The sequence below is a fragment of the Thunnus albacares genome, chromosome 18, assembly GCF_914725855.1.
Source record: "Thunnus albacares chromosome 18, fThuAlb1.1, whole genome shotgun sequence".
Taxonomy (NCBI): domain Eukaryota; kingdom Metazoa; phylum Chordata; class Actinopteri; order Scombriformes; family Scombridae; genus Thunnus; species Thunnus albacares.
This window is the reverse complement of record NC_058123.1, coordinates 14,240,807-14,266,790: the sequence shown is the minus strand read 5'-3', so window position 1 is coordinate 14,266,790 and position 25,984 is coordinate 14,240,807. Positions and strand designations below refer to the sequence as shown.

At 39.4% G+C, this 25,984-nt stretch overlaps 3 protein-coding genes across 4 annotated transcripts in view; 2 read left to right on the top strand and 1 right to left on the bottom strand.

The window, feature by feature from the left end:
• Nucleotides 1-274: 274 nt before the first annotated feature.
• On the top strand, nt 275-4,004 carry hspa5 (heat shock protein 5). The gene is made up of 9 exons (XM_044333624.1): nt 275-411; nt 950-1,104; nt 1,203-1,434; nt 1,554-1,691; nt 1,788-1,900; nt 2,020-2,410; nt 2,534-2,771; nt 2,876-3,043; nt 3,156-4,004. The coding sequence occupies exons 2-9, from the start codon at nt 989-991 to the stop codon at nt 3,722-3,724; spliced, it is 1,965 nt and encodes a 654-aa protein (XP_044189559.1). The 5' UTR covers nt 275-411; nt 950-988; the 3' UTR covers nt 3,725-4,004.
• An 81-nt stretch (nt 4,005-4,085) lies between these two features.
• rabepk (Rab9 effector protein with kelch motifs) lies at nt 4,086-8,808 on the bottom strand. Of its 2 annotated transcripts, none has more exons than XM_044333623.1 (8): nt 8,651-8,808; nt 7,702-7,756; nt 7,465-7,619; nt 6,789-6,944; nt 6,472-6,636; nt 5,192-5,341; nt 4,890-5,039; nt 4,086-4,738 (listed from the first exon to the last, which is right to left on the bottom strand). In XM_044333623.1, the coding sequence occupies exons 2-8, from the start codon at nt 7,752-7,754 to the stop codon at nt 4,512-4,514; spliced, it is 1,056 nt and encodes a 351-aa protein (XP_044189558.1). In that variant the 5' UTR covers nt 7,755-7,756; nt 8,651-8,808; the 3' UTR covers nt 4,086-4,511. The 2 variants fall into 2 exon arrangements, with proteins under 2 accessions (XP_044189558.1, XP_044189557.1); XM_044333622.1 differs by lacking the exon at nt 8,651-8,808 and adding an exon at nt 8,079-8,184.
• A 210-nt stretch (nt 8,809-9,018) lies between these two features.
• rgs3a (regulator of G protein signaling 3a) overlaps nt 9,019-25,984 on the top strand; it is a 159,450-nt gene continuing 142,484 nt past the window's right edge. Inside the window, exons 1-2 of the mRNA XM_044333614.1 lie at nt 9,019-9,124; nt 16,009-16,138. Of these exons, the coding sequence (XP_044189549.1) occupies nt 16,060-16,138 (79 nt within the window). The 5' untranslated portion in view covers nt 9,019-9,124; nt 16,009-16,059. The remainder of the gene's footprint in view (nt 9,125-16,008; nt 16,139-25,984) is intronic.

The following is a 25,984-nucleotide window of genomic DNA, read 5'->3' as shown; positions in this document are numbered from 1 at the left end:
TAATTCAAAATGTACGAAATGTGAAGATGCACCCTTCCCCGGCCATTAGAGTGGCGTGTCGTCGCACCAACCGTGTCCATGAGGCCGCTTGACAGACAGCCAATCAGCGTCGGCACAGTGGGCAAGAGTCGTGACGTCATCTGAACCCGATGTGTGCAAATCAGCGACGGCCAGCGTGCCGGATGAAACCAATCAGCGCGTTCCAACGAACAGCCGCTCAGCCAATCGCGGGCCTCCACGACGGGAAAGAAGTGACGGCTTATATATGGAGAGCACAGTTCATTCAACATCATTTCACAGAAGAAAGAGTATAGAACAGACAAAAAAAGAGAGACACACTTTGCCACGAGAGGCTTGTACCAGTTGAGGCAACGTCAAGGCCGTTCACTAATTGACAAAACTGCGATTAAGGTATGTATAAACATTGTTGTGAATATAGTATTTCGGCAACGTTTGATAATGTAACGTAATTTTCTGCAACACTGAATTTAAGACAGCTAAGCTAACGGTTGACGATAGTGATGTAACGTTTTTGACCCGAAGTTTACCACAGCTTTTTTCAGCTGGGCATGCATTGTAATTGCAATATATATATGAAATGAGACAACATATGTTCAGATATTTATCATAAGAAGGTATTTTCCCTCGCATGTCTGCTGGGCACGCTAACGTGGTTAGCTAGCTACCGGCGGATGGGTGAAAAAAAAATCTAGTCAGTGGCGTTAAGAAACGGAAGAGGCAGCAGTGCTCCACCCTTTCTACCCTAATTCGTTCAAACCTCACAAGTTTGACATGTTTCCTAGAATTTATTGGCCAAGGCAACGCTTCCTGTCTATCAGTTGGGTCTGAAGCTCACTAAATGATAGCAAGCATGTAGCTACAGAATGTTAACTTGGAAGTCCACGTCATAAACTGGAGGCCACGTTTTTACATTGTTTTTATTCCGCAGGTTTTTCTTTCTGTGGATCTGACTGAAAAACAACGAAAGATGAAGCTGTTGTGGGTTGTAATGCTGGTGGCCGGCACCGTGTTTGCCGATGACGACGATAAGAAGGAGAATGTGGGGACTGTGGTAGGAATCGACCTGGGGACCACCTACTCCTGGTAAGAAAAAGACAGTGTAATGATGTAACTTTAAAATAAAAAAAAACACTCACAAGGACACCTTTTTTAAGTAAGAATTTCTACATTGTTTCCTGTAGTGTTGGAGTGTTCAAGAATGGCCGTGTGGAGATCATTGCCAATGACCAGGGTAACCGCATCACTCCATCATATGTGGCCTTCACCAGCGAGGGTGAGCGTCTGATTGGTGATGCTGCCAAGAATCAGCTGACCTCTAACCCCGAGAACACAGTCTTTGATGCTAAGAGATTGATTGGCCGCACTTGGGGTGACTCCTCTGTGCAACAGGACATCAAGTACCTGCCCTTCAAGGTGAGTTTCTACTGGAGACACTTTTTTAGATGATGAGTTAATATTTGTAAGGTCTAAAGATTGTTGTTATGTTTGAGAGACATACTTGGTACATAATGTTGATGCTTGTTCCTCTTTAGGTTACTGAGAAGAAGAGCAAGCCCCATATCCAGGTTGACATTGGTGGTGGCCAGATGAAGACATTTGCTCCTGAGGAGATCTCTGCCATGGTGCTGACTAAGATGAAGGAGACTGCTGAAGCTTACCTGGGCAAGAAGGTAAAAAAAAAAACATCACAGGATATACATTGAATAATATACCACTCCTAAATTAATAATGTAAAATTAAATATGATTTTCTTTTCTTTTCCTCAGGTCACTCATGCTGTCGTCACTGTCCCTGCCTACTTCAATGATGCCCAGCGCCAGGCCACTAAGGATGCTGGAACCATCGCTGGTCTGAATGTTATGAGAATTATCAATGAGCCGTAAGTGTCCAATGAAAATTTAATCATCTGCAGTCATTTGAAACAATTGTGAAAATGTCTTCTTCCATTCTTTTATAATATTTTCTCATAATAAACTGACACTTTATTTTATTCTTTAGAACTGCCGCTGCCATTGCTTATGGCCTGGACAAGAGGGACGGCGAGAAGAACATCCTTGTGTTCGATCTGGGTGGTGGCACCTTCGACGTCTCCATCCTGACCATTGACAACGGTGTGTTTGAAGTGGTGGCCACCAATGGTGACACTCATCTGGGAGGTGAAGACTTTGACCAGCGCGTCATGGAGCACTTCATCAAGCTGTACAAGAAGAAGACTGGCAAAGATGTGCGCAAAGACAACCGTGCCGTGCAGAAGCTGCGTCGTGAGGTTGAGAAGGCAAAGAGGGCTCTGTCTGCACAGCACCAGGCCCGCATTGAGATCGAGTCCTTCTTTGAGGGAGAAGACTTCTCTGAGACTCTGACCCGTGCCAAGTTTGAAGAGCTCAACATGGTAAGTTATCCAACCTATCTGTTCAGTTATGTAAATGCAGATATTTGCACAACCAAAATCTACCTGGCTTTATATGACATAATGTTTGACAAGCTTTTTAATCATGTCTTTTACTTTGTCCAGGACCTGTTCAGATCCACCATGAAGCCTGTACAGAAGGTGCTGGAAGATGCTGACCTGAAGAAGTCTGACATTGATGAGATTGTCCTGGTTGGAGGCTCCACCCGTATCCCTAAAATCCAGCAGCTGGTGAAGGAGTTCTTCAATGGCAAAGAGCCCTCTAGGGGCATCAACCCTGATGAGGCTGTGGCATATGGAGCTGCTGTGCAGGCTGGAGTACTTTCTGGAGAGGAGGACACTGGTAAGTCATCACACTGACACAATGTAATACCTGTTCCACTGAACTGAGCTTACAGACTCGGTCAGACTCAGACCCGGTTACTAAATGTTTTTCCTCTGTTGCAGGTGATGTGGTTCTCCTGGATGTGTGCCCTCTGACCCTTGGTATTGAGACCGTTGGAGGAGTAATGACCAAGCTGATCCCCAGGAACACTGTTGTGCCCACCAAGAAATCCCAGATCTTTTCTACAGCCTCTGATAACCAGCCTACTGTCACCATCAAGGTCTATGAAGGTAAGAGCTTGCAGTATAAAACTGCCAAACATGCCATAAAATGATTGTAAACATTTTATCAATTGCACTTTTCTCGTATATGGACAGATGCTTAATTATTAACTCTCTTTAGGTGAGCGTCCTCTGACAAAAGACAACCATCTTCTGGGCACCTTTGACCTGACTGGCATCCCACCTGCCCCTCGTGGTGTACCACAGATTGAGGTCACCTTCGAGATCGACGTCAACGGTATTCTGCGTGTCACCGCTGAAGACAAAGGTACAGGCAACAAGAACAAGATCACAATCACAAACGACCAGAACCGTCTGACACCTGAGGATATCGAGCGCATGGTGAACGACGCTGAGCGCTTCGCTGACGAGGACAAGAAGCTGAAGGAGAGGATCGACGCCCGCAACGAGCTGGAGAGCTACGCCTACTCTCTGAAGAACCAGATCGGCGACAAGGAGAAGCTCGGCGGCAAGCTGTCAGATGATGATAAGGAAGCCATTGAGAAGGCAGTGGAGGAGAAAATCGAGTGGATGGAGTCACACCAAGATGCTGAGCTGGAAGACTTCCAGGCCAAGAAGAAGGAGCTGGAGGAGGTGGTTCAACCCATTATCAGCAAGCTTTACGGCAGTGCGGGCGGACCCCCACCTGAGGGTGGCGACAGTGAGCAAGATGAGAAGGATGAGTTGTAGGCAGGATTGAGTCCAACTCGTCACCTCTTGCCTCTCTGATAGTGACACCTAGATGTACATATTGGACTGATGGGACTCGTATATGTGAGAGGAGTGGTTAGAAGGGGTGGCGATAACAAGCAACCATACTGAATCTTCTGAAAGACATTGAAAATAAGTTTCGGTGTGTGAGAGGTGTTCTCTTCGCTGAAAGGCGGAGATATTCATCAGCCCAGATTTGAGGCTTGCTGCTGCTGTTCTCAGGCAGTCCTGATGGGGGTTCTGTAGTGGGAGGGACTTAGTGGGGTGGGTGGGTGGGTGGGTGTCTGTGGGTCCATTGAATGGGGTGTCTGTGGGATCAAGGGCTCATTATGTTCACAGGCAACGTTAAAAGTTATTTATTGAATCTGGTCATTGTACTTCTGGAAAGACATTGAAATAAATGTTTGATACAAAATATTTCTTGGTTGTCTCTTGTTACATTAATTTACATTTTTAGGGTCCATTATTTGGCACCGACCACAACTGTTTTTACCAGTAAATAATGTGTTGTGTCCAACAATTACATATGTTATCCACTGGCTCAAATGATTAACATTTCATTTATTACCATCCAAGTTATTTAACCTTCAGAGCTCTACATCCTGAATTTGGTGAAACATGTTTACTTTTCAGTATCTAATACAAGCTCTAAAAATTGACCATTTGATCAGTCAAATCACTACAACAAAAAAATGCACTTACTTTGTGTACTTGACAAATGTTTTATTACAACTTGAGCATGAGAAGATTACCATATCAAGGCACATTATGTCACCACAGTCAAAATACAGTCATTGTGTATGACACCCTGGGTGTCCATCCCTCCAAATACAAAAGCCAGATTTATTGTCTCTGAGGCTGCTGGGCTGTTGGTTTGCTCCTCATCTCCATTCCCTTCACCACCCACCTTCCACTGCAATAAACACATGGAGTGGTCTAGGCGGTTGGGTGGCACATCTCCTTCAAACTTCATTAGGATCCATCTACTTTTTTCTGCAAGCAGAGAATAGCATTAATATATCCACATTCATGCTTAGATTTTTGTACAGAACCAAACAGCTTAATTTATATACAGTATGTAGTAATAAGCAGTCATATATGACACACAGCACATCAATATTTAATCCCATTAAGGACAGCATACCAGTGTTGAATCTGTACATAAAATTGCTGGCTCCATCTGCTGTCATCCCTCCAAAGATGTAAATGTTCTTGCCCAGCACCACAGCCGAGTGGGCTGCTACTCCTGGCGGGATGTCTCCTTTGGCTTGCACTTTCTCCCACTTCATGCTCCCTTAGACACACAGTTATGCTAATTTAAAAAAAACAAACAAACACTGAAGCATCCAAGTGTTGCTATGATGATCCCGTGAGACAAATGCAAGGCAGCCGGGAAATAGATAAACTGTTATCCTCTGATTTTGATTCAAGAGAGTTCAGGCTTACTTGTATCAAGAGAGTACATATCATTGTGGAATTTGTCTCCTGTCATCCCTCCGTGAATGTAGATCTTTGAACACACTGCTACGATAATATGGCCGTGCCTGATGGGTGGGCGTCTGCCTTGTGTTTCTGGTTGAGACCAGGTGGAGGACACTGGGAACATATTCACATAAAAATTATTCATTAACAAATTTGGTTATTTATTATCATCATGTAAATCAACTGAGAGACAATATGGTATTTTGAAGCAATGACTCATGAATGGTAGATCATTTATTAAGGGCACATATATCCAATTCGTAAACAAACACTTCCTTATGAACAAAAACTGAAAGCAGAATGAGATAGTTGCACCTTAAGTGAGTAAATTATTTATAATTTTGCTTATTCTATGAAATAAGCTTGACACTAGAAAGAGTCTATATGTTATAAGATAATACACCTCTTTACATAATGTGGAATATATTGTCAGGCAACATTAGACACTGAAGCTAACATTCACTACTTTTTTTTCAATTGAATCTATCAATCTGTTTATTAGGTATGTGTTCAAATATATATTTACAATGCCACTTTAATCTTAATCATAATACCACTGATTTAAATTGCATAAGCCCTTTCATAGCAGACATTTTGAATTGTAACTAATATAGCTCTGTTATATTTAAATGCCCTAGTAAGAAATGCCAGTGCAAATGCAGCCATTATCACTTAAGATCATTTTATAAACCTGTGCTTGTAATCACAGACTGGATGCTTACAGTGTGAGAAAAATAGTAAAAGCCTTCTTGCGCACCCACACAGGTGTTTTCAATCATTCATTCTAATTAGACTTCTGTTCAGGCTGAAAATGAGACCACCTATTTAGGGAATTACATGAGGTCACCAAACGTCATGTGCTAATAAAAATGGTAAAATTGGCCTGCCTGAACAGGTGCAAGAAAAGTAAGAGGGGAGTCAGGAAGATATAAATGAATCAGTCACAGTGTACATATGTCCACTCACTCCAAGAGGGTTAATCAGCCAAGATAATTGAAGGGGCAGTGTAACCCTGTGTGTAAGGCCTTTAACTGTCACTAAACATTTGTATATTTGTGTTTGCCATTTTTCTTATTCTGTATTTCAGTCTCCTAAGGGGTCATAAATGGTGAACAACAAGTACCTAATTGGATAATAGTACTATTTCGTACTTCCAAGGTCATTCAGTGCAAAAGTAATTTTATCTCAAGGGCATACTAAGCTGTGGGAGGTTTGTCAAAGCAACTGGTTAATTCAACACATACCTGTGTCAAAGACATGAAGTTTTTGGTCAGACACAGGTGCAGCTCCTGCTTCCCCTCCAGAATAGACATAAAGTTTGTCCCCTACGCAAGCTGAGTTGGTGTGATATGTCCTGGGACTGGGGGGTTCCCCATTTACCTGTACATTCTTCCAGTGGGACCCACTGTCTGGACACATATACACATGAACAGAATGGATCATACTCAGTTAACAAAAATCAGTTGTCACGTTTTGTACAGTAAGTTCATATGGTCATAACACAGCAACTACCTAACCTCCAATGCTACTAAAGAGGATCACAGGGAAATAAGTGATTTACCTGTTAGCTGTATATTCTGGATACAGTTGCGATTGCCAGTTTGCTGTGCTCCCCCAAACACCCACAAGCTCTGCGGGCAGCTGCCTGGCACAAAACTGCAGTGTTCATACCGTGCCTCCAAACCCTCCCACTCTGGAATGTCCCACTCATGCTTATCTGGTGGAGTCAGAAAGGAGAAAAATTCAAAGACTTTGATATAAATGTGAAGAGAACACACTCATGACTCTGACCAAGTACATAACAAGTGACTAATGTGTTTTACCAATACAGTGTTGTAACAAATAATACAGTACACAATGCTTAACCTCCAGAACTTTGGCTTAACTAGTCTTCATGATTAATGGTGGTGGGAGTTTTATCCACAACGAGGAATAATCCATAATAACTACACATTTAGCATCAAAACATTAAACATGGTTTTCACAACCTCCTACATGTATATTACACATTTGCCAGTGGTGATTGTGATTTGAGATTATATAACACACTAGCCAAGGTTAAATGTACTGTTACTTTGACTTTTTATGTTAAAAATGCCTTATGGTAAGGGTGAAATTTACTTTAAGTCAAAGCAACACAACACAAGATATATTTTTTGTATTTCTTCTTCTAATAAAAGTTAGTTATGCAGAAGTTGTAACACTGTAATAGCTAAAATGTTTGCAAACATCTTTACCCAGATTTATAACTTGGGAATGTGAGAAACTTCCACTGGGATTGGCTCCCCCAACAATAAGGATTTGTCCTTTTCCTCCATCTTCAGATGGAATAAAAGTGCAGGTGTGGCCCACACTGACACCTGGAGCACTTCCTCTGGGTATCAAAGAATACCTGTTGACAACAAAACAATTTCAGGAAAAGCAAGACAAAAGGATAGCTTCTTTGTTAATATCTCAGGTACAAATTTACTTACCATATTCCTTCTTTGGGTTTATCTAGAGGATCAAGAACAGGCAGAAACTCCATGGCTGTCAAAGATTTATGAATGAACCTGATGTTTCTCTGTATTTCTTTGGGCGGTGATTTAACTATTGCATGTTCAATGGTGATAACAAATGACGCTAGATGATACACTACAAACAAACCTCGGTCAAAATTATTGATAGTTTACTTGTTCTTATCATAAGAAGTATCTGAAAAAGCTGATGGTATCCACAGAAGCCCTTACGTCAACTTTAGCTTAGCTCCAGCCGAAGCAACCCAAATACTGTCTTTACATATTTCTTCTTTTTAACGTTTGGTAAAGGCAGACTTGTAAAACAGTCGTAAACATTGTTATGTGAGATGTACCTTAATTTAGCGACAATATCAAGTTGATAAGGGTAAAAACACTGAGCGCTTTGAGATCACGTTAGCGTAAGCTAAACCAAACGAGCATTTGAACGAAGACGACGTTGTAAGTAGTAGTAGTAGTAGTAGTAGTAAGAAGTAAGCTTCCGATTCGTAGCTTCCGATTCGGGGTTAAGGGGAAAGTTAAGGGAAATATTAGACCAGGTCCAGATCAAAAAACACTATAGTTAGACTTGTCATATCTAAACTAGATTAACAAGGAGAATCAAGAGATTGTTTGAAAGTCTAAGTATAGCTGGACCTGGTCAAATGTGTTTTGAAAGGGAAAAAAGCAGTTAAATCGCCCCTTTTTATGTTTTAATAAGCAATAAAGGGTTCGCAAATCTAAAAGTGGATTTTAACAGCGTTAAGGCTTTTGGTGCGATGTTGAACACTTTTTCATAAGTGTAGGTGGTGAAAAATACGGAGAATCAGACGCTAAATGTCATTATTTATGTTTTCCTTATTTTTCCCCTTAACTGTGAATCGGAAGCGAACTTCAGCGTCATATGAAGCGCTTCCTCCTCACTAACCTGTGCTTCCGGGTGGAGAGAGTAAAGGCTACCACGTTATCCAGCTGAGGTCGGAATTCTTTGGCACCATTAATTGTGTATCTCCTACACAATTACAGCAGTTAATTTGCAAAACGAAGCTGTAAAGCTTAGCTATGCAGCGGTTAAAGCTTCATAACAAAGTTCCTCGTAAAGAAATGTGCGTAAATTGTTACGTTGGCAACGTTGGTTGATGCCCGTTGACTGCGCCAAACGTCGTTGCCATGGTTGCATTAGGCGCCTGCGCAATTCACTTATCCTGTCCAACCGCCGCTCCGTGCACATGCACTTTAGCAAGGAGCTACTACAAAGTTCCTGTTTTATGGTACATAAAACGTTAATGTCACTTCTTCGCAGGCTTAGTAAAGCAAAGAAGCCTCCGCTTGTAAAGACACAGTGCCTCCATTCGTTTCCCGTTTGCCTTTAAATCTCTCATCTAGCCCTTCAAGTTAAAAGGTAGGTTATAGGTGACAGCAACGCCACACTTTTTTGGCATTGATAATTTGAGGCACAGAGCTAAGTATCTCCCTCTCTGTCCTTAGTCAAAGTTTAAAAAGCCCCGCAGGACATTTGACAAGCACTTAAGAATGTAATGAAGAAGTTTCCAGGATAACAGCACACTCTAGAACAAATGTGTTTTAATTTGGCTGCACAATAAACAATAAAGAAAGTGACGTCTCCAGCTACAAAATTGAAAGGGTTGTTATCAGGTTCATGTAGCATATTACTCTCCATTGTTTTATATCTCAGTGATACAGTTCTAATAAAGCGTCCATTTTTCATCACTTTATTTATAGAAAGAGTCACTTACAACATGTGTGGCAAGACAATAACAGAAAACAATTAGGTATCATAATGAAATAAAGATAACATAAAAGACATGACCTCACTTTCAGTTTGTACGGTCAACATGGTAAGAGGACAAAGGGTAAGAGTAATAAATAAATAGAAAAATAACAGAAAAGGTAGGCTTGGAGCATACTACCATATTAACTGTATGTGCACTTTTCTTATTGTTTATAAGTTGGATAGACGCAATATACTTTCTAAATTCAATCATGAAAAGTTCAAATGATGGGCATGACCTTGAGAACTCAGATTTATAGATGTGAAAATTTCCCAGTATAATAAGTAGGCCTAAAGCATCCATAGTTTTCTTGCTGTATACATTGTTGAGCAAGAAGTTTGTCATTTCTGGCTGCCATCTTAAATTTGGGTTAACATTAAGATGCAAAGTTGCAATTGAATTAACAAGTTAAAGCTGTCTTTACTGTGCAGGAGAGGGAATATTTTTTCATGCCAGCTGGACAGAAGAGTCTTTGTAGAATTTGGTTGTAAAACTGAAGTAAGTATTGTCAGACTACTTGTGGGCTTTTTAAAACTTGACAGGTGCTTAGCTAGGTCTGTAAATGACTCAGATATTTCAGCTTGGGAAATAAGGTAAAACTCATCTTTATTGGGTAGCAGACATAATGTTTTTCGGACTAAGCCATCCACAGGAACAATATCCATCACAACACAACCACACACTTCCAAAATGGCAGCCTAAGCTTCACAAATGTACTCTTTATTACATTCAATTTGATAAGGCCTTGATTTTAGGAGTGTGTGTGTTATTATATCCACCCTTTGTAGAGTAGTTTAAAAGTTAAACCCACCTACCTGCATCTGTACTCCATCATTATTAATGATTAATAGTATTGTGTGCAATATTATACTGTAATTTCTATATGTTGGGTTTAAGATTTATAGCACATAAAGTAAAGCAGCAGTTTGGATGCATGTACCAAACTAATCATAGAGATAACTGTGTTTGTAAGGATTATGTGTTATAGTGCAGACAGATGTCTCAGTCTCATTAAATGAAAATTTCCAAGTTGCAGACTGATGCTCCTGTCCTCCATGTCTCTGTATTTATGCTCAAGATAGAATATTGAATGAAGCTGACTATAGTGCAAACGCAGAGAATGGCAAGATAGTGAACCAACAATCAAGATTAAAAAAATCCAGGCTTATATTAACTTGTGAGTGCATGACACAAACCCACGAACAGACAAGACTGCAGCTGAGTTACTGAATGCAGTAGTAAGTGGAGATTCTGACATCTAGTGGTTACATCTAGAACCTGCAGGTGCTTAAAGGATAAGTTCACAATTTTTTTCCAAGTCTGTCGTAAAACAACAGTCAGGTGCCCAAATAAACACAGAAATAGGTTTTTCTTGCAGTAATCATTCCTCCTGTTCATACTGACCATTAGAAGATCTCTTCATAATGCATCTGATGCCAATATGAAAATAAATCAAATCAAGTAGATATCTTTCAATGTTACAGTCTTCTTAGTGCCAAAAGCACTAAAGGGGAAACACCATCAGGGGAAACACCATCCAAGGAATCACAAAGAGGGAATTTGATGCTAAAAAGTCGGTAAATGTGGCAGGTATCCACTTGATATGACTTACTCAGACTGCTGAAGCCTCATATAAGCCTCAGATATACTTTTAAATGCTTTGTTGCACAAAATGACTCTGTGGACACTGTGGATTTTAGCCCATATTACTCTGAAAGTGCATTTAAAGGGGATCTTTTAATAGCCAGTATGAACAGGAGGAATGATTACTTTGAGGAAAACCTTTTTCAGTGTTCATTTTGGCACCTGACTCTTCAAAACTTGAAGACTTGAAAATTTGTGAACCTATCCACCAAGCGTTATCCACAAAAGCCTAACCTTACATCCCTGTAAATTATGGAAAGAAAATTGAGATACATTTACACATGTATTTGTTCCATACATTACATACATTTAGCAGATTTCTAATAAATAGGAAACAGAAAATCAGTTAGTATATTTGCAAAATGCATCTCATATATATTTGCTCACATATTGCCATTTCTGAAATAAGCCAACATTTGAAATAAAAATATGCTAAATGTCAATGTTATTTCTCTCCATGTGGCACCACCACGAGGGAGCTTGTTTCTCCGTTCTCCAAGTTGGTGCATTAAGTTCATTTGAAATACGCACTTGCAATCCATAAGATGTCCAGTAGGTTGTGCCATTGTTGTTTTTGTTAAAAAAAATTATGCACTTTTTGTTTGTGTGGGAGTCTTTATAATATTAACCTGTATATTTCTGTAGACTATCCCTGATGTATTTGTTTGTTAATACAATATATTGAAATGTGCGTAATGGATAAAATATTATGTTGACTTATGACTGCACAGTCTTAAAAATGATGTCATCGGATGATCAGAAAATCCTGCTTAAAGTTAATAAGATAAATAAGAACTTTAATAATCCCGAAGGAAATCTTTATGCCATCAACATGCTCAATGCAACAGAAACACAGGGTAGAGAAAGACAGTCATATCTAACTACTATGTACAATAAATAAAAATTAAATAAATAAAGAGGAAGAAAAAATAGAATAAAATATTTACACAGTGCAGCTATAGACATGGATGTGACAGTGCAAAATAGAACAAAGTAGTTGTCAGTGACAGGTTGAAAGTGACAATGTATACTAATATTAAAATGATACAACATAGTACTGACAGCAGAAACAAAACAGATGGGGTGAACATACTGCTCCCTCTACAGAAACTGAAAGTAACAGAAAGTTAAAATGACTTCATCTTGTTGTGAACAGCAACACAAATGCCTTTTGTTTCACACATACATATTTATTTAGGGAAACAATCAATGTAAGATGATTTTCAATGAAGATAAATACAAAAACAGAGTCTAAACACAACATGAATGTGTTCCGTTATGTCTTGAAGGAGGTTCCTTTAAATTACTGCATTGAAAGTCATAAGAAGTAATATTGTGGCAGGGATACAACGCTACAATCAGTGTGATGCACCCACAATTAGATAAACTAAGAAAAATATGGAATGATATGGATATAAAGTTTGTCCAGATATATTTGCTGTGCATTTTTAAGTAAGTTGAGCTTTACTGAGACACATTTTATTCGTGGCTATGGTCATAAGCACAAAAATCTCCAGTTTAAAAAGTGAAGCCCATCTCACAGATGCTGGCATTTCCCTCTAATATCCTTTTAGATGACAAATTAAACTGCTGTTTCCTGTTTTGATTGGATCAAGAGTGCCGTATAGTAATATTTCTGTATTTCACACGAATCAATCAATTTAATATCTGATGAAAAAAACAACAGGGATGACTTTAGTCTGCTATTGTATACACTTCTATGTTACCGTATTGTAGGCAACCTTTTCAGACTGAAAAATAATATTTTTCTCCATATTCAGCTGAATATTCTCCATAGACTTCACACAGGCAATCCCAGTCCTGAAGCAAAGTGCTGCATTACCATAATGAATAGTTTGTAGCTCACATTGACACGTCAAATGAACACGACAAGAATACTGAAAGTGCAACAAGCAATAAATCCAAAAGATAGCTGAGGTTTTTCCGTAGACCTCGGAGATTTACAGCGTCATTGTTGAGCTGTCTGCAAGTTTGACCCCTTCCAGCCATTCCTGCACCTCATAAAAGCAACATGTCATCCTGAATCGGATAAGAGATTTAACGGGTCAGTTTGTCTTATCTGTCTGGAACTTAATCTTGGTACCTATTTTTTAAAAATGTTTCTATAATCGAGCTGTTGTTCTGTGTCTCAGTGCCTCACATCATGATCTTGTTATATTGTTACTAATTGTGCATTTCACAGACTTACATAATGTGTGACTCACTTAATTAATAAGCAGCCATGCTCTCCAGTTGCTCAGCTGTCCCCCTGTGGCAATCTGGACATCTCTGCACACAGATCTTGACTCTTCTCTCTGCTCGCTCCGCAATGATCAAATTCACACCCAGTCAAAACTGCACAGTCATCCCCAATCATCCAGTGCAAATGGAAAATCTTCAAGGAATATATCCCGCTCTCTCTCACTAATCTCCTCCATCTTAATTAACTGTACCTCGCCTCTACTTTCCTCTTCCAGTTGCACCTGATATTGCCCCTTTTTCGCATTTCTCTGCCTCACACAAACGTCTGACCCTATAAGGCACACAGGAATACAAGTTATATCTGTCTTCACTATAACACATATTGGTTTGAACTAGAACTTGTTGCTGGTGATATTGGTCACCAAGGGGCTAAAGCTCTAGTACTACTCTCATTATAGGTCAATGTACAATAGCTTTGATACACAATACCAGTGTGATGGGCTATAAACAGTATAATGTAAAATATGTGAATACACTTTGAGATTACTTTGGATACATGTTTATTATTGTAGCAATTACTAATAAAATATGTGAAAATATAACTATACAACTAGTAGGTACACACAGTTAACAATTCACTTGTTCAAAAACCAATTCAAACACAAAAGTCCTAAAAAGTGTGTGTATTTTTGTGTGTGGGAGACTGACATATGGAATATGTCCTGTCCCTTAACACAGATCTGCCCAGTTTCCCCTTCAGGGAAGCTGAGTATGAGATTCAGAGAAGTCCTTTGTTTTGCTTTCACTGTAACTGATAAGGACCAAATGAATCAGGGTTTTTTTTTGGTGGGGGGGGCAGAATGAGAGGAAAACGGAAAACGATTATGACTTTTCAAAGTACGAAGGAAGGGACTAGAGGCAGGAGAAAGAGATAATTGAAGATATGATTTTTGTTGGCTCAAAATAGTTTATCTGAGTTCATGTTGTTGTTGTGAGCACGCTGTTGGTACAATACTTGCTGATTTGAATTTGGACCAGGACCAGGTTGGACCTGGTTTTAAAGCCTCTCTGCTGCTTTTTTTTTTTTTTTTCATCCCCCTTAAATCAAGCTTGATTTGGGTGCCTTCTTGGTGGGTGGGCAGTTTGCTAATCAGGATTAGCAGCATGTTCGTACAGTTTTCAATTAAATATAGCAAGTTCATCTCTGGGTTAGTGGTACACTGCCACTGGGCAAAATGTCAAAATAATTGCTTCAGCCTTCTCTGTTGTGTCACATTTCACCCGGAGGTGTGTTAAATCATGCTGTAAAGTAATCTGGATTAGGGCCACACAACCACAACACTGATTTAGCTCTATCTATTCTACAGAAGACAGTCACTGATGATTTAATCTGGGTATTACAAACGTGTTTTTTCCGTTTTTCATCTTTTGTTGTTTGCTCTAGAGGTGGCTGTAGATTACGTTGGTTTATTTCATTTGTTCTTTGTGAGGTTTAAATAAATATGGCCTGTTATCTGACTTTTTTTTTTAACTTGCCGCCTGACATTCATGAACTGAATGATTAAAAATATCTTTAATGTGAAATGAAAAATGTAAATATGTTAATTCATGAATAAGATGTTCTGACCAATAAAGTAAATGGTGAAAGACTATTTTTCTCTGGGAATCACATTTTCAGTTCTTGGAAACGGAGCAGGCATTGCCAAATTAACCTTGGGCTCCCACATGTTATTAATACTCTTGTCTGTGTATATTTGTCAAATGACTGCAAGCCCGTCTGACAGCTGCCACCTACAGTATGTAAACAGTACAATGAATGTAGCTCGTGTTGTCTGTGTGGCTCAGAACAGTGTTAAACCAACCACCTCATAGAAAATTAATGAAACTGCTGTATTATAATAGAAAGAGGTCTTTTCTGTAGCAATATGGTTTGATCTTAAATGTAAAGCCATCTGTAACCAGTAGGTGGCTCATAAGTAACAATAAATAGGCTTATTAAACAGAATGAAAGAAAATAAACAAGCTTTTATGGGTATGTGTTACTGTTTATTTAAAAATGGACTTTTGCTACTGATTGGATAGATGACTTAAAGACCATTACTAAAAAGCAAATGTTTCTAGTATGTCTTTTTGTAAACTAAAATCCTGGCTACACCACTTGTGTAAATGAATAAACTGGATTAATACAGTATGTATTAAACCATGTATGTATGTACAGTATGGATGCCAGTGATACAGTATGCAAATTAAAGTGCTTGAACTTTTGTGTATATGATGCACATGGACATTTATTGAAATTATAGGTGATAAAATGTTCGGTGTACGTCTATTGTAGCAAATGGACATGGTTATTGTGTCTATGCCTTTACTTGTAGATCTAACAAGATGCTTGGGAAATAGTTGCATAAATATATTGATGTATAATAATTTTAGACCATGGCAGTTGAAGAAGGAAAAGCAACCTCACAGACTAACTGAAGGCTTGTTTTGGCTAAAGCATGACTTAAAACTGTGGGGGGGGAACAACTTTTAAAACATTTTTCACAATCTCTTATCTTTGTGTTCCCTCCCCGCACACATACATATGCATACAAGCACACACACACAGTAACACAGCAAGTATCATGTTTCTTTTTCCTCTCTATAGCTGCTGAAACCACCTCGTCTGCGGTGGCATCTCTAGCATGCTCTCTCCAAGATGACCTGTCTCAGAGTTTACCTGCGGAACCCACCTGGCAACTCCACTGAGACATCGTCCTTCCTCCTTAGTACTCATGGTAAGGATGAAGCCCTCTTCTTTTCTCTGTTAAAGAAAATAGATTGTAGGCATATTATGCAATAGTTTTTTAAAATATAAATTTAGGCATGCATCCATAACAGCATCAACCGAGAAAGTGCAATAGTGTCCGTCTGACTTAATCTATCACACTGGCAGTAAAGAAATATGTCCCTGTTATATAAAGGATTGCGTCATGTAGGTCTGCTAGCATAGACACTCAATAACATGAGATGGATATTACTCGCAGCAACAAGTAGGCTCAGATGTAGCAACAAGTCCTTTACTCTGGTAGTGAGGCTGCCCCTCCTTATCTGGTGACACCCTGAATTATTTATGGAGGGTATTAGCCAGACTGGAGGAGGGTGCACCTGCACTGTTTACTGTGAGACTAAAGACTCATCCATTATCCAGTATTTATCTGTTCACACAAATGAATATGGAGAAGGTATTACTGGGGTGCTGTTAGGGCTGGCTTTTGCATTTTATGCCTGTGATGCCTGTGTGGGTGTGTCAGGAGGAGGTCTGGGGGGAGAGAGGGGGAGGGGGGTTCTGACTGTTGCTTTAAATGTGTATTTAGAGGACTCATTTCCATACAGCTTTACAATAAGACATCATTGACAAGACAACATGAATGGAGGACATTATATCTATATTATATCTGTAAATCTATTAAGGGATATGTGCCACAGGGCTGGGTTTCCCTTTTTTAAGTACTGACCCAGAGAAAAAGCACCTGTATCAGCGAAGTATTGTGCTTCAAAGTTTAAGGACCATCATCAGCTTTGTCCTTTAACAACCCCTAAAGTGTTTCTCTAATTTGTATTTTGCAGCCTCTTTATCAAGTTGTCTCATCTTGTTCCTTTTGAAAATTTTAGTGTCATAATTACATTGCTTCTAAACATATCCAATCACTTTGTGGAAATACGACGCGGTTAGTGGAGGTAGCCAGAGGTACCCCAAGAAATTATGGGAGTTTTTTGCTGCATCAGCTACACTTAAATCTAAATTTTATGACCCATATGGCACAAGTACGTCTGTTGGGTTCAGCTCAGGAAGATTTGCTTGGACACCCTTCTTCCCTCTCATATGTTCTTTGATTTGTGGTGTCAGTGTGTGGTCCATTTTAACAAACCTTGCTTAGATGCTTTGATTTGTGATAACATATGGTATTATGTTATGCATGATCATCCCTCTTGGGCAAACAATGAGTGAATTCTGATAGTATGTCCTTTCAGAACTGAGTCTAACTTGGCTATGAGTTCGGCTTCTTCCAAAAAACTGCCATTGTTTGGCAGAGTGTGTTTGTGGTCTCCCGAAGGGAAAGATTTTTCACTGAGAAAGAGTGAGTTACAGCCACAAACCTAGACAGGATCTAATGCTTTCACTTCCCCCCCTGGCATTTGTTGTACACCACAGTATAGTTATCCTGTCTACAAATCAAACCTCCACTCCTTTCCACTATGGGATATGTGTCAAGGGTTTTTACTGCAGTTTTTCATTACTTCCTTCACTGATCATTTTATACTTTTTAGAGTACACATGTTACAGGAGAAGACTTACAGATGTGGCTGACATTATTGGTACCCTTGCATTTTATTAAAATAATGCACCATTCGCCCTGAACAGTGTTGAAATAAAAAGATATTTTATTATCAATGCATGTCTATGTTTGCTTTGCAGTAGAACAGAACAAAAAAGATATGAAAATAGAATAGAGTAGAATTCATGCCTATTGTACAAGGCAGGACAAAATGATTCGTGCCCTTTAGAAGTTGTAAGAAATAATTGATTTGTAGCGATACTTTAAACAGACTATTGTGTTTAAATTAGTACCACAGGTGTTTTCAATCTTATAATCACTCATGCAGCCAGTTTAAAAGGAGAACATTACTCACTCTGCTGTTTTGTGCCACTGTGTGCATCACACTGAAGATGGAAAACAGGAGGGAAAACTAGAGAGTGGTCTGAAAACATTAGAAAAATGGTAATAGCCAAGCATGGTCAACGTAAAGGTTAAAAGACCATGTCCAAAGAGCTTGATGTTCCTTTGACCATGGTTGCCAGTGTTATTAAGAAGTTTAAGGCCCATGGAATTGTAGCCAACATCTCTGGATGTGGTTGCAAGAGGAAAATTGGCCTGATATTGACCAAAAGGATTGCTTGAAAGGTTGAGAAAGAACCAAGGAAAACTTCAATACAGATCTAAGATAATCTTCAAGTTCAAGGTACAATAGCTTCAAGTTGCACCATCTGTCGCTGTCTGAATGAAAATGGGCTTCATGGTGGAAGACTCAGGAGGACCCCACTTCTAAGACGGAGAGAGAAAAAAGCCAGACTGGACTTTGCCAAAATGCATGTTGACAAGCCACAGTCCTTCTGGGAGAATGTGCTTTGGACAGATGAAACAAAATTAGAGCTTTTTGGTAAATCACACCAACCCTATATTTACAGAAGAAAAAATGAAGCCTTCAAAGAAAAGAACACCATGCCTACCGTGAAACATGGAGGAGGCTCAGTGATGTTTTGGGGTTGCTTTGCTGCCTCAGGCACTGGATGCCTTGAATCTGTGCAGGGCACATTGAAATCAGAAGACTATCAAGGCATTTTGGAGCGATACAGCCCATTGTCAGAAAGCTGTGTCTTAGTCACAGGTCATGGGTCTTCCAGCAGGATAATGACCCAAAACATAGATCAAAAAGCACCCAAGAGTGGATGAGAAGAAAACGTTTGACTGTCCTGTAGTGGCCTGCTATGAGTCCTGATCTGAATCCCATTGAACATCTGTGGAAAGAGCTGAAACTTGCAGTTGGGAGACAGCACCCATCAAACCTGCCATCAACTTCTGCCATCCTTTTCCACCACTAATCTTGTCACTTAAGACTGTTCAAGAGCAACAACACAACAAACAAACCAACAAAAAATACTTCTAAACAACTTTACAGACACATACATGCACACAACTGAGGATTGTAACAACTAGGACACAAATGTTCTTTTTGTTGCTGCCTATTAGTAACAGAAAATAGGCCAGTTTCTGCTAGAAATTTTAAAGTGACTTGAGTTTTGATGTGTAACTACTGAAAAGAGTGGTTTGAACTAAGTTTCTAGAGTCGATTACTGCACCACTGACGGGTTTGAGGCAATGCCTGAGTCAGGCAGAGACAGGAAAAGGCAGAGGCAAGTAATAGATGAAGGGTGGAAATGGAGAGAAGAGAGGAATATGGGACATCAGGGAATACAGAGAGATACACTGAAAGAATAAAGAGGGTTTGTCAGACATAAAAATAAACTGCTTTTAAAATCATCCAGAGACTTTCTTTTTTCTGTTTTCTAAGAGCAATAATAATTATTAATCATTAACTCTGGACCAGAGCTGATGATGGCACCAAAAGAGTAAAGATAGTTTGGATGTAAAGTATCAAACATTGTACGGATCCTGAAAACCTGTTATTCATTTAATAGCTCCATACTCTGCATCTTAAAGAGGCAAAATGTATTGCAGGCTTTAATGTTATTTCAATATGTTAATGGAGAGAAATGAAAAAAAAGCTAAGTTGGCAAGCAGGAGTTTAGTTGAATAGCAAAAAACAAACAAATAGACACTCGTGGTTTTTAAATTAAGGGTTTGTGAGTCTCCAAGATGGAAGTTTGGGCTTTGGTACATATTTATTTAATCGGAACAAAAGTGATTTTGCTGGCTGTTTTGTCACTATCAGTGCCTCATTCATGCCCATTAGAGAACTTCCATGTCTGTTTTACCACTTTTATTTTTCTATGTTTCCCATTCCTTTATTCACAATCTCCTAAACTAAACAGCTTGATGATAATAATTGCTTCTCCAATTACTGCATATATAAGCATTTTACCAAGAAAATAGGTTGTGCTAGTGCTTAGTGTATTTTGTGTATTACCTTACTTCCCCCCACACAGAATGGATAAGACTGCCAGAGATTGTATGTAATTGATGGAAGTTCCTTGTCGTCATGATTAAAGTGCATAGAGCATTTCAGATTATTGAATATTAAAAACAGGCCAAGGCCTTTTAGAAATATGAAATGTGCAGTGTTCCAGATACTGAATTCCCCCAGACCTTTTCCCTCGGAAGCAATCAAATAATGCTTCACTGTTCTGTCTGGGCATATTGGCATCTGACATGGAGGTGTTTCCCTGTATACAATCAATAGACACAATAAATTTCATTTACTCCCCCGATTAGATGATGCAGCAAGTGCTCCAGCCCACTGGTCTTGGCAGCTAACACAGAAGTTTTGGGAAGTTATATAACAAGCCTGTTAAAAGAAATTCGGTGAGGAAACGAGAGGACACCTTGTGTCTCTCATCAAATCTGGTCTTTGTTCCCCCTCAGATCAAATGGGATGAATTGGCACTCGCCCCAGATGAAAACTTTAAATCCCATACACAGCAGTTTCCCAACTTTTCAAAATAGCTCCAGTTCTCACAGAAAATGTTACAGAACACGGATTAAATCCAGTCTCCTTTCTTGTTCCTTTCTGCTCATAATGGCTACTTTAGTTGTCGCATAAAGACCAACAGTGTCCCCTGGCCTGCCCTTATTGGATGCTGGTGGGGCACAGTTTTTCAAATGTAAATGTGACAAATAAGCAGCGAAGCCTATTAAAGCAGAGAGAGAAAGAGAGGGAGGTAAAGGATAACGAAGAGCTTCACACACACACACACACACACACACACACACACACACACACACACACACACGGATACACTACATAACCTTCTCACCAGCTGCAGTATGGCCTTTCCTCCCTTTTTGGGTAATTTGATTAAAGATGTGTTTTGGGGTTACATTCTGCAATTTCAGGAAAACATTAAAGGGAATTCATTCAATTTCTGAATCGATTGTGTCTCTGTGTGGAAAAATGCAAGGGCACTTGATGAAAGACGGGGACATGACCTGTGTGTCCTCTGTGTTATTACGGCCCTGGGTTGTTGACAGCCTTGTATCCAGGACTGATGCCTTGAGGAAGATGGCACTGTCTTAAGTGACAGAACCAATGACAGGGACATTGTATACAAAGTAGGGCAACATATCAAACATTTTGTTGTCTCGACAGAGCTTGGCAAAATTGATGATGCTATTTTGTGTCTGGACATGGAAAACCAGTAAGTAATGCTCAAGGTTGTTCTTGATATATGACACATGTTGTCATATGCTGTATGTATATATGTTGTTTTTGCCTGTGTCTGTCTGTGTGCTTTGGTGTGTGTGTAAATTTAGCATAAAAAAATCACATTAGTCAGTACCTTGGTCACAGGTTGGGGATGTTATCTGAACCTATACAAAATTCATGTGCTGACAAGGCTGTATTCATGTCCTGCCATTGGACAGGCAACATCACTTTGTGGCCTAATTGAGATGGCACATGGACACGGACAGACTCAGCAGGGGGAGAAGTCACAAAGGGAGTAAACCACTGTCAGTATCAGTGTTAGTGTCTCGCATCCTTTCTTAGCGGCTCTAAGCTTTTCTCATTCTTTCAGTCTCTTTCTCCCTATCTTACCTATCAAAAATGCCTCACAGTATTATGCCAGTCTGGTGTAATGTCTTGCATCACAATTTTTTCCTTCATTATTTGCAAAAGTGTAGTTAGAGGGCTGTTAAATGAGACAGGATTTCATGACAGCTGATTTCAATGTCAATTAAATGAAGTCTGAAGTAAACAGACTGCTTTGAGAAACAAGATCAAAAAGTAAATGCAAGAGCAAAATAGCTCATGCATACAAAGAAGGAACAAAAAAAAAACATGACTCACCTGCTCAGCACAGATAATCCTGGGAAATATATAGTGCATACAAACAGCCCTGAGGACAGGCAATGAAACAAGTGTACCGCATAATCTTTCTTATAGTTTGAGGACTAATATGCTGAGCATGGAGGTTAGCTTTATTTTATCTAGACCCCTGTGCTGTTTTTAATATAGATGAAAATTTTGTTTTTACTTTAGTACAAGTCTGCAAACTCAGTAACCATTCACAGCTTTGCCCCAAAGTGGAGACCAATTATGCTGTTAAATTGATGTGGGCCTGTTGCTATCTTTTTTATAAGAGGAAGTGTTTTGATTTGATTTGATTTGATTTGATTTATGGATATAGAAGAGAATGAATCCTAGGATAACATGTTAAAATGAGAACACTTGTTTCCAACATGGTCCCTGATGTCAGAAAAACAGGACAGACAGTAACACATATCATCCACAGAATCCTCTAAAACAATTAAAAAATAATCCAAAGACAACCTTAATATAAAAACAACAGGTGTGAAACTTCAATGCCTGTCCTAATATCTTCCCTTTTAGTCACAATCAATATGTCTTGAAAGCATTTCACAAATAAAAACACAACATAAGCACAGGACCTGCCTGTCATTATCTAACTGGTCATCTTACCCCAGAGATAAGACCAGACCTGACCTCTTAAAAACCCCTCTGGATTCTGACAGCTCGATGCTAAGTGGAAGGCTGTTCACAGTAAGGAAAATAATAATAAAAAAAAAAAAAGGAGCTCTGAGCCACGCTGTTTACTTGTGGCACCTTGCATGAGTGTATACTAGCCCTGATGTCCATGCTGAGTATGGTCCATGACTATCTGTGAGCCCAGGTAGTCAGGGGCAGCACCACTGATGATGTTATACATGTGGTTGAGTTTCAGATGTTCTACCCTGAGCTGCATTGGCAACAGGCCCACCTTCTTGAATTCATTACCTCCTACATGATTTCTGGGAGGTACATTTAGTAGATAACAAATGATGTTATTTTGCATAACTTACATTTTGTTCCTTAGTTTCATTGTCAAGCCACTGTACCATGCAGAACAGGCGTAATTGAAATGGCACTGTATCAGTATTATTACAAGGAGTTTTTTAATTGTAATGTCAAACTGCCTCACTCTGTGATACAGGAACTTTGGTTTACAGGCACTTTTTTATAGTATTTTCTCAGCAATAAATTCACCTGGGAGTGACTGATTATGTAATTAAGTAATGCCAAGGTATGTGACAAAAGCCTGTGATACAATTTCATTGCCATTGCATATAACCTTTATCCTGTTTGCCTTCTGCAGCCTACGCTTAGTGCCAAACAGTTTTGCTCAGGTGCAAAGACAACTTGTTGTCTATGAGCCACTCCCTTACATTTTCTAACTCTCTGCTTAGAGTGACCTCAATTTGGTGAATATCCTTCTCAGCCACAAATAAAGAAGAGTCATCAGCATTTAATAAATAAAAGCTTGCATTTTACTGCAGCCGGCATGTCATTTACATAAATGAGGAATAAAAGAGGCCCCAATATTGAGCCTTGCAGCACACTGCATGTTATATTCCTTGGTTCTGACAGGGTCCCCTCAACATCGCAGACCAGACCAGTTTATAGCAGTGTACCCTAGTCCCATACACTGCAGTTTGGACAAAAGTATGGAGTGATATACTGTGTAAAATGCTTTCTGTAAGTCCAGCAAGACCATACTGGTATAATTACCACTTTTACTTTCTTGTCTGATATAATCACAAAGGTGAGTGAGGCAGATATTGGTGGAATAGGCTGCTCTAAAACTGGACTGAAACTCATACAGAAGGATGTGATGGATCAGATATTCTTCAACCTGATCAAACACTACCCTCTCCAATAACTTAGATGTGGTTGGTAGGATTGATACTGGCCTATAGTTTCCAATGTCTGACTTACTGTTCTTCTTAAACAGGGGGAGGACTTTGGCCCTTTTCATCTGACTTGGAACTTTTCCCAGCTTTAATGACAGATTCAAAATATGAGCAATGACCCCACAAGTGACACTGGCTCTATTTCTCAAGAATCTGGCTGGAATGAAATCCAGGCCAGTTGCTTTATTTGTACATAGTATGGATATCATTTTTGTTGCTTGTTCAGTGTTCAGAAATGGGAGTCCAAATCTCCCAGAGCCATTTGGTAGTTTAGAAACCAGACTTGTGGCAATGGTTGTAAAAAATGTATTGAAAAGTCCAGGAATCTTCTGTTTATCAAAACACATGGTATTGTCAATATCTATTCCAATATTACATGATTTTGTGTTATATTTCCCTGTTGAGCCCATGTCTTTAAGGACTTTCCAGTTTTTTGGGCTGATGCACATTCTCTGCAACAGCATTCATGTAATACTGGGACTTGGCTTTCTGTATTTTATATCTAGCTTGATTTCTGCAGTAAATCAGTATGCAGATTAGACTTCTTAAACTTCTATATATAGCAATTTCTCTGTCTAATGAGGTCCAAAATTTCTGCTGTCATCCATTTGGCACTTCTTTGTTTTATTCTGACCTCTTTCATTTGTGCAACTATGTCCAGCTCAGCTAAAAACATTCCTTTAAACAAACCCCATGCCTCGTCAGCATCATTACTTTCAAATTCAACAGTCCAATCTTGTTCAGCAAGTTTATGCTCAAAAGCCAGTAAAAAAGTTACACATGGATTCAAGAAAGGTTTTCAAAAAGTAAAAAAGTAAATTAAAGGTGCAACTTTGTGCATATCCTGGGTCTTTAGAGGACTGTGAGTCTACATTAAACACAAACACTAGGAAATGGAGACTCTTTGTTCTTTGTAGTCAAAGTAATAGAAAGTTTCTCAAGTACAATAATTGAGTTTATTTAGCTTTTCTTTCCTTTCAGTATAACCTAAGCTCTAAAGCTCTAACCTAAACTCGAAAGTACTGAATACTTTTACTGTTGAAGGGCTCATTATTTTTTACTGCTGCTGTAAAATGTCTCATTCTAGACCTTTTATTATTCTACATTATTTTAATTATAGACTCTCTCTCTCTTTCTCTCTGTAAAGGTTATAAGGTTGGCGTCTCTCTAACACCGAAGGCTTGTTCCCCTTGACCTTGCTTCACCCGAACAAGCGTGGCATTTTAAATTCTCTCCTGCTCTAAATCCTGCCATGCACATCAGCACCATGGCTGAGGATGCCACCCGAGGGTGCATTCAGTACATTTCTGAAGGGACATAGCAGTGGAAGAGGGAGGGGGAAGTGTTCATTTGCTTAAGACCATTGATAGAGTGGCAGCAGCATATCCAAGTTAAGTCAATTTTATCAACAGTATATAGCCAAATATATCAAATTTGCCTCGGAGGGCAAATTCATCGGTCATAGCGTGATGAGTACGACCAGAAATTAAAATTTGCACTCGTTGATAATTGGAGCACCACCTTCAATTGAAGGAAAATAGATAAACTAAATTAGTCTTATAATCAGAAGTTGTGAACTCTTGATACAGGGATCTCTATCTCTGCTTTAAAGAATACACAAGAATTGATCTTTTCAATAGCAAAATGAAACTGATCACTTAGGTTGGCAATAGTGAAATTGAGTATATGATTCAGAGTTACCAGACAACGGCGGAACGCTAGGGGAATAATCAAAAACTTCTCTAAGAGGATTAAAAATAAGAATTCAGAGCACTTTCCGACATCAACTCTTATCACAGGCAACAGATGTAAAGTTTGTCTACTTTCGCAGCAAAGTCGCAGAGCTGAACTCCTTCCAGTTGGACCCGAAGGTGCTATTTCAGTGTTGGCTTCACTTACGACTTTCCAGCGAGGTGACGCTCACCGGGAGGTAGCAGTTGCCGAGCAACAAGGGTCAGACAATGGGGCTTCTCAGCTGATCTGGAGATCTCACTCCAGGGTTGATGGAGCAGAATTTTAAGGCTGATACAATGCTGTCACAATGTTCTTGAGGCAGGCTTATGTGGGTTGGCGATTCCTGGTCTGTTGTGGTTTTATTCGAATATAACCCTGCTACATTCACTTTCCTTAAATAGACTCGTTGAATAGTCTTGA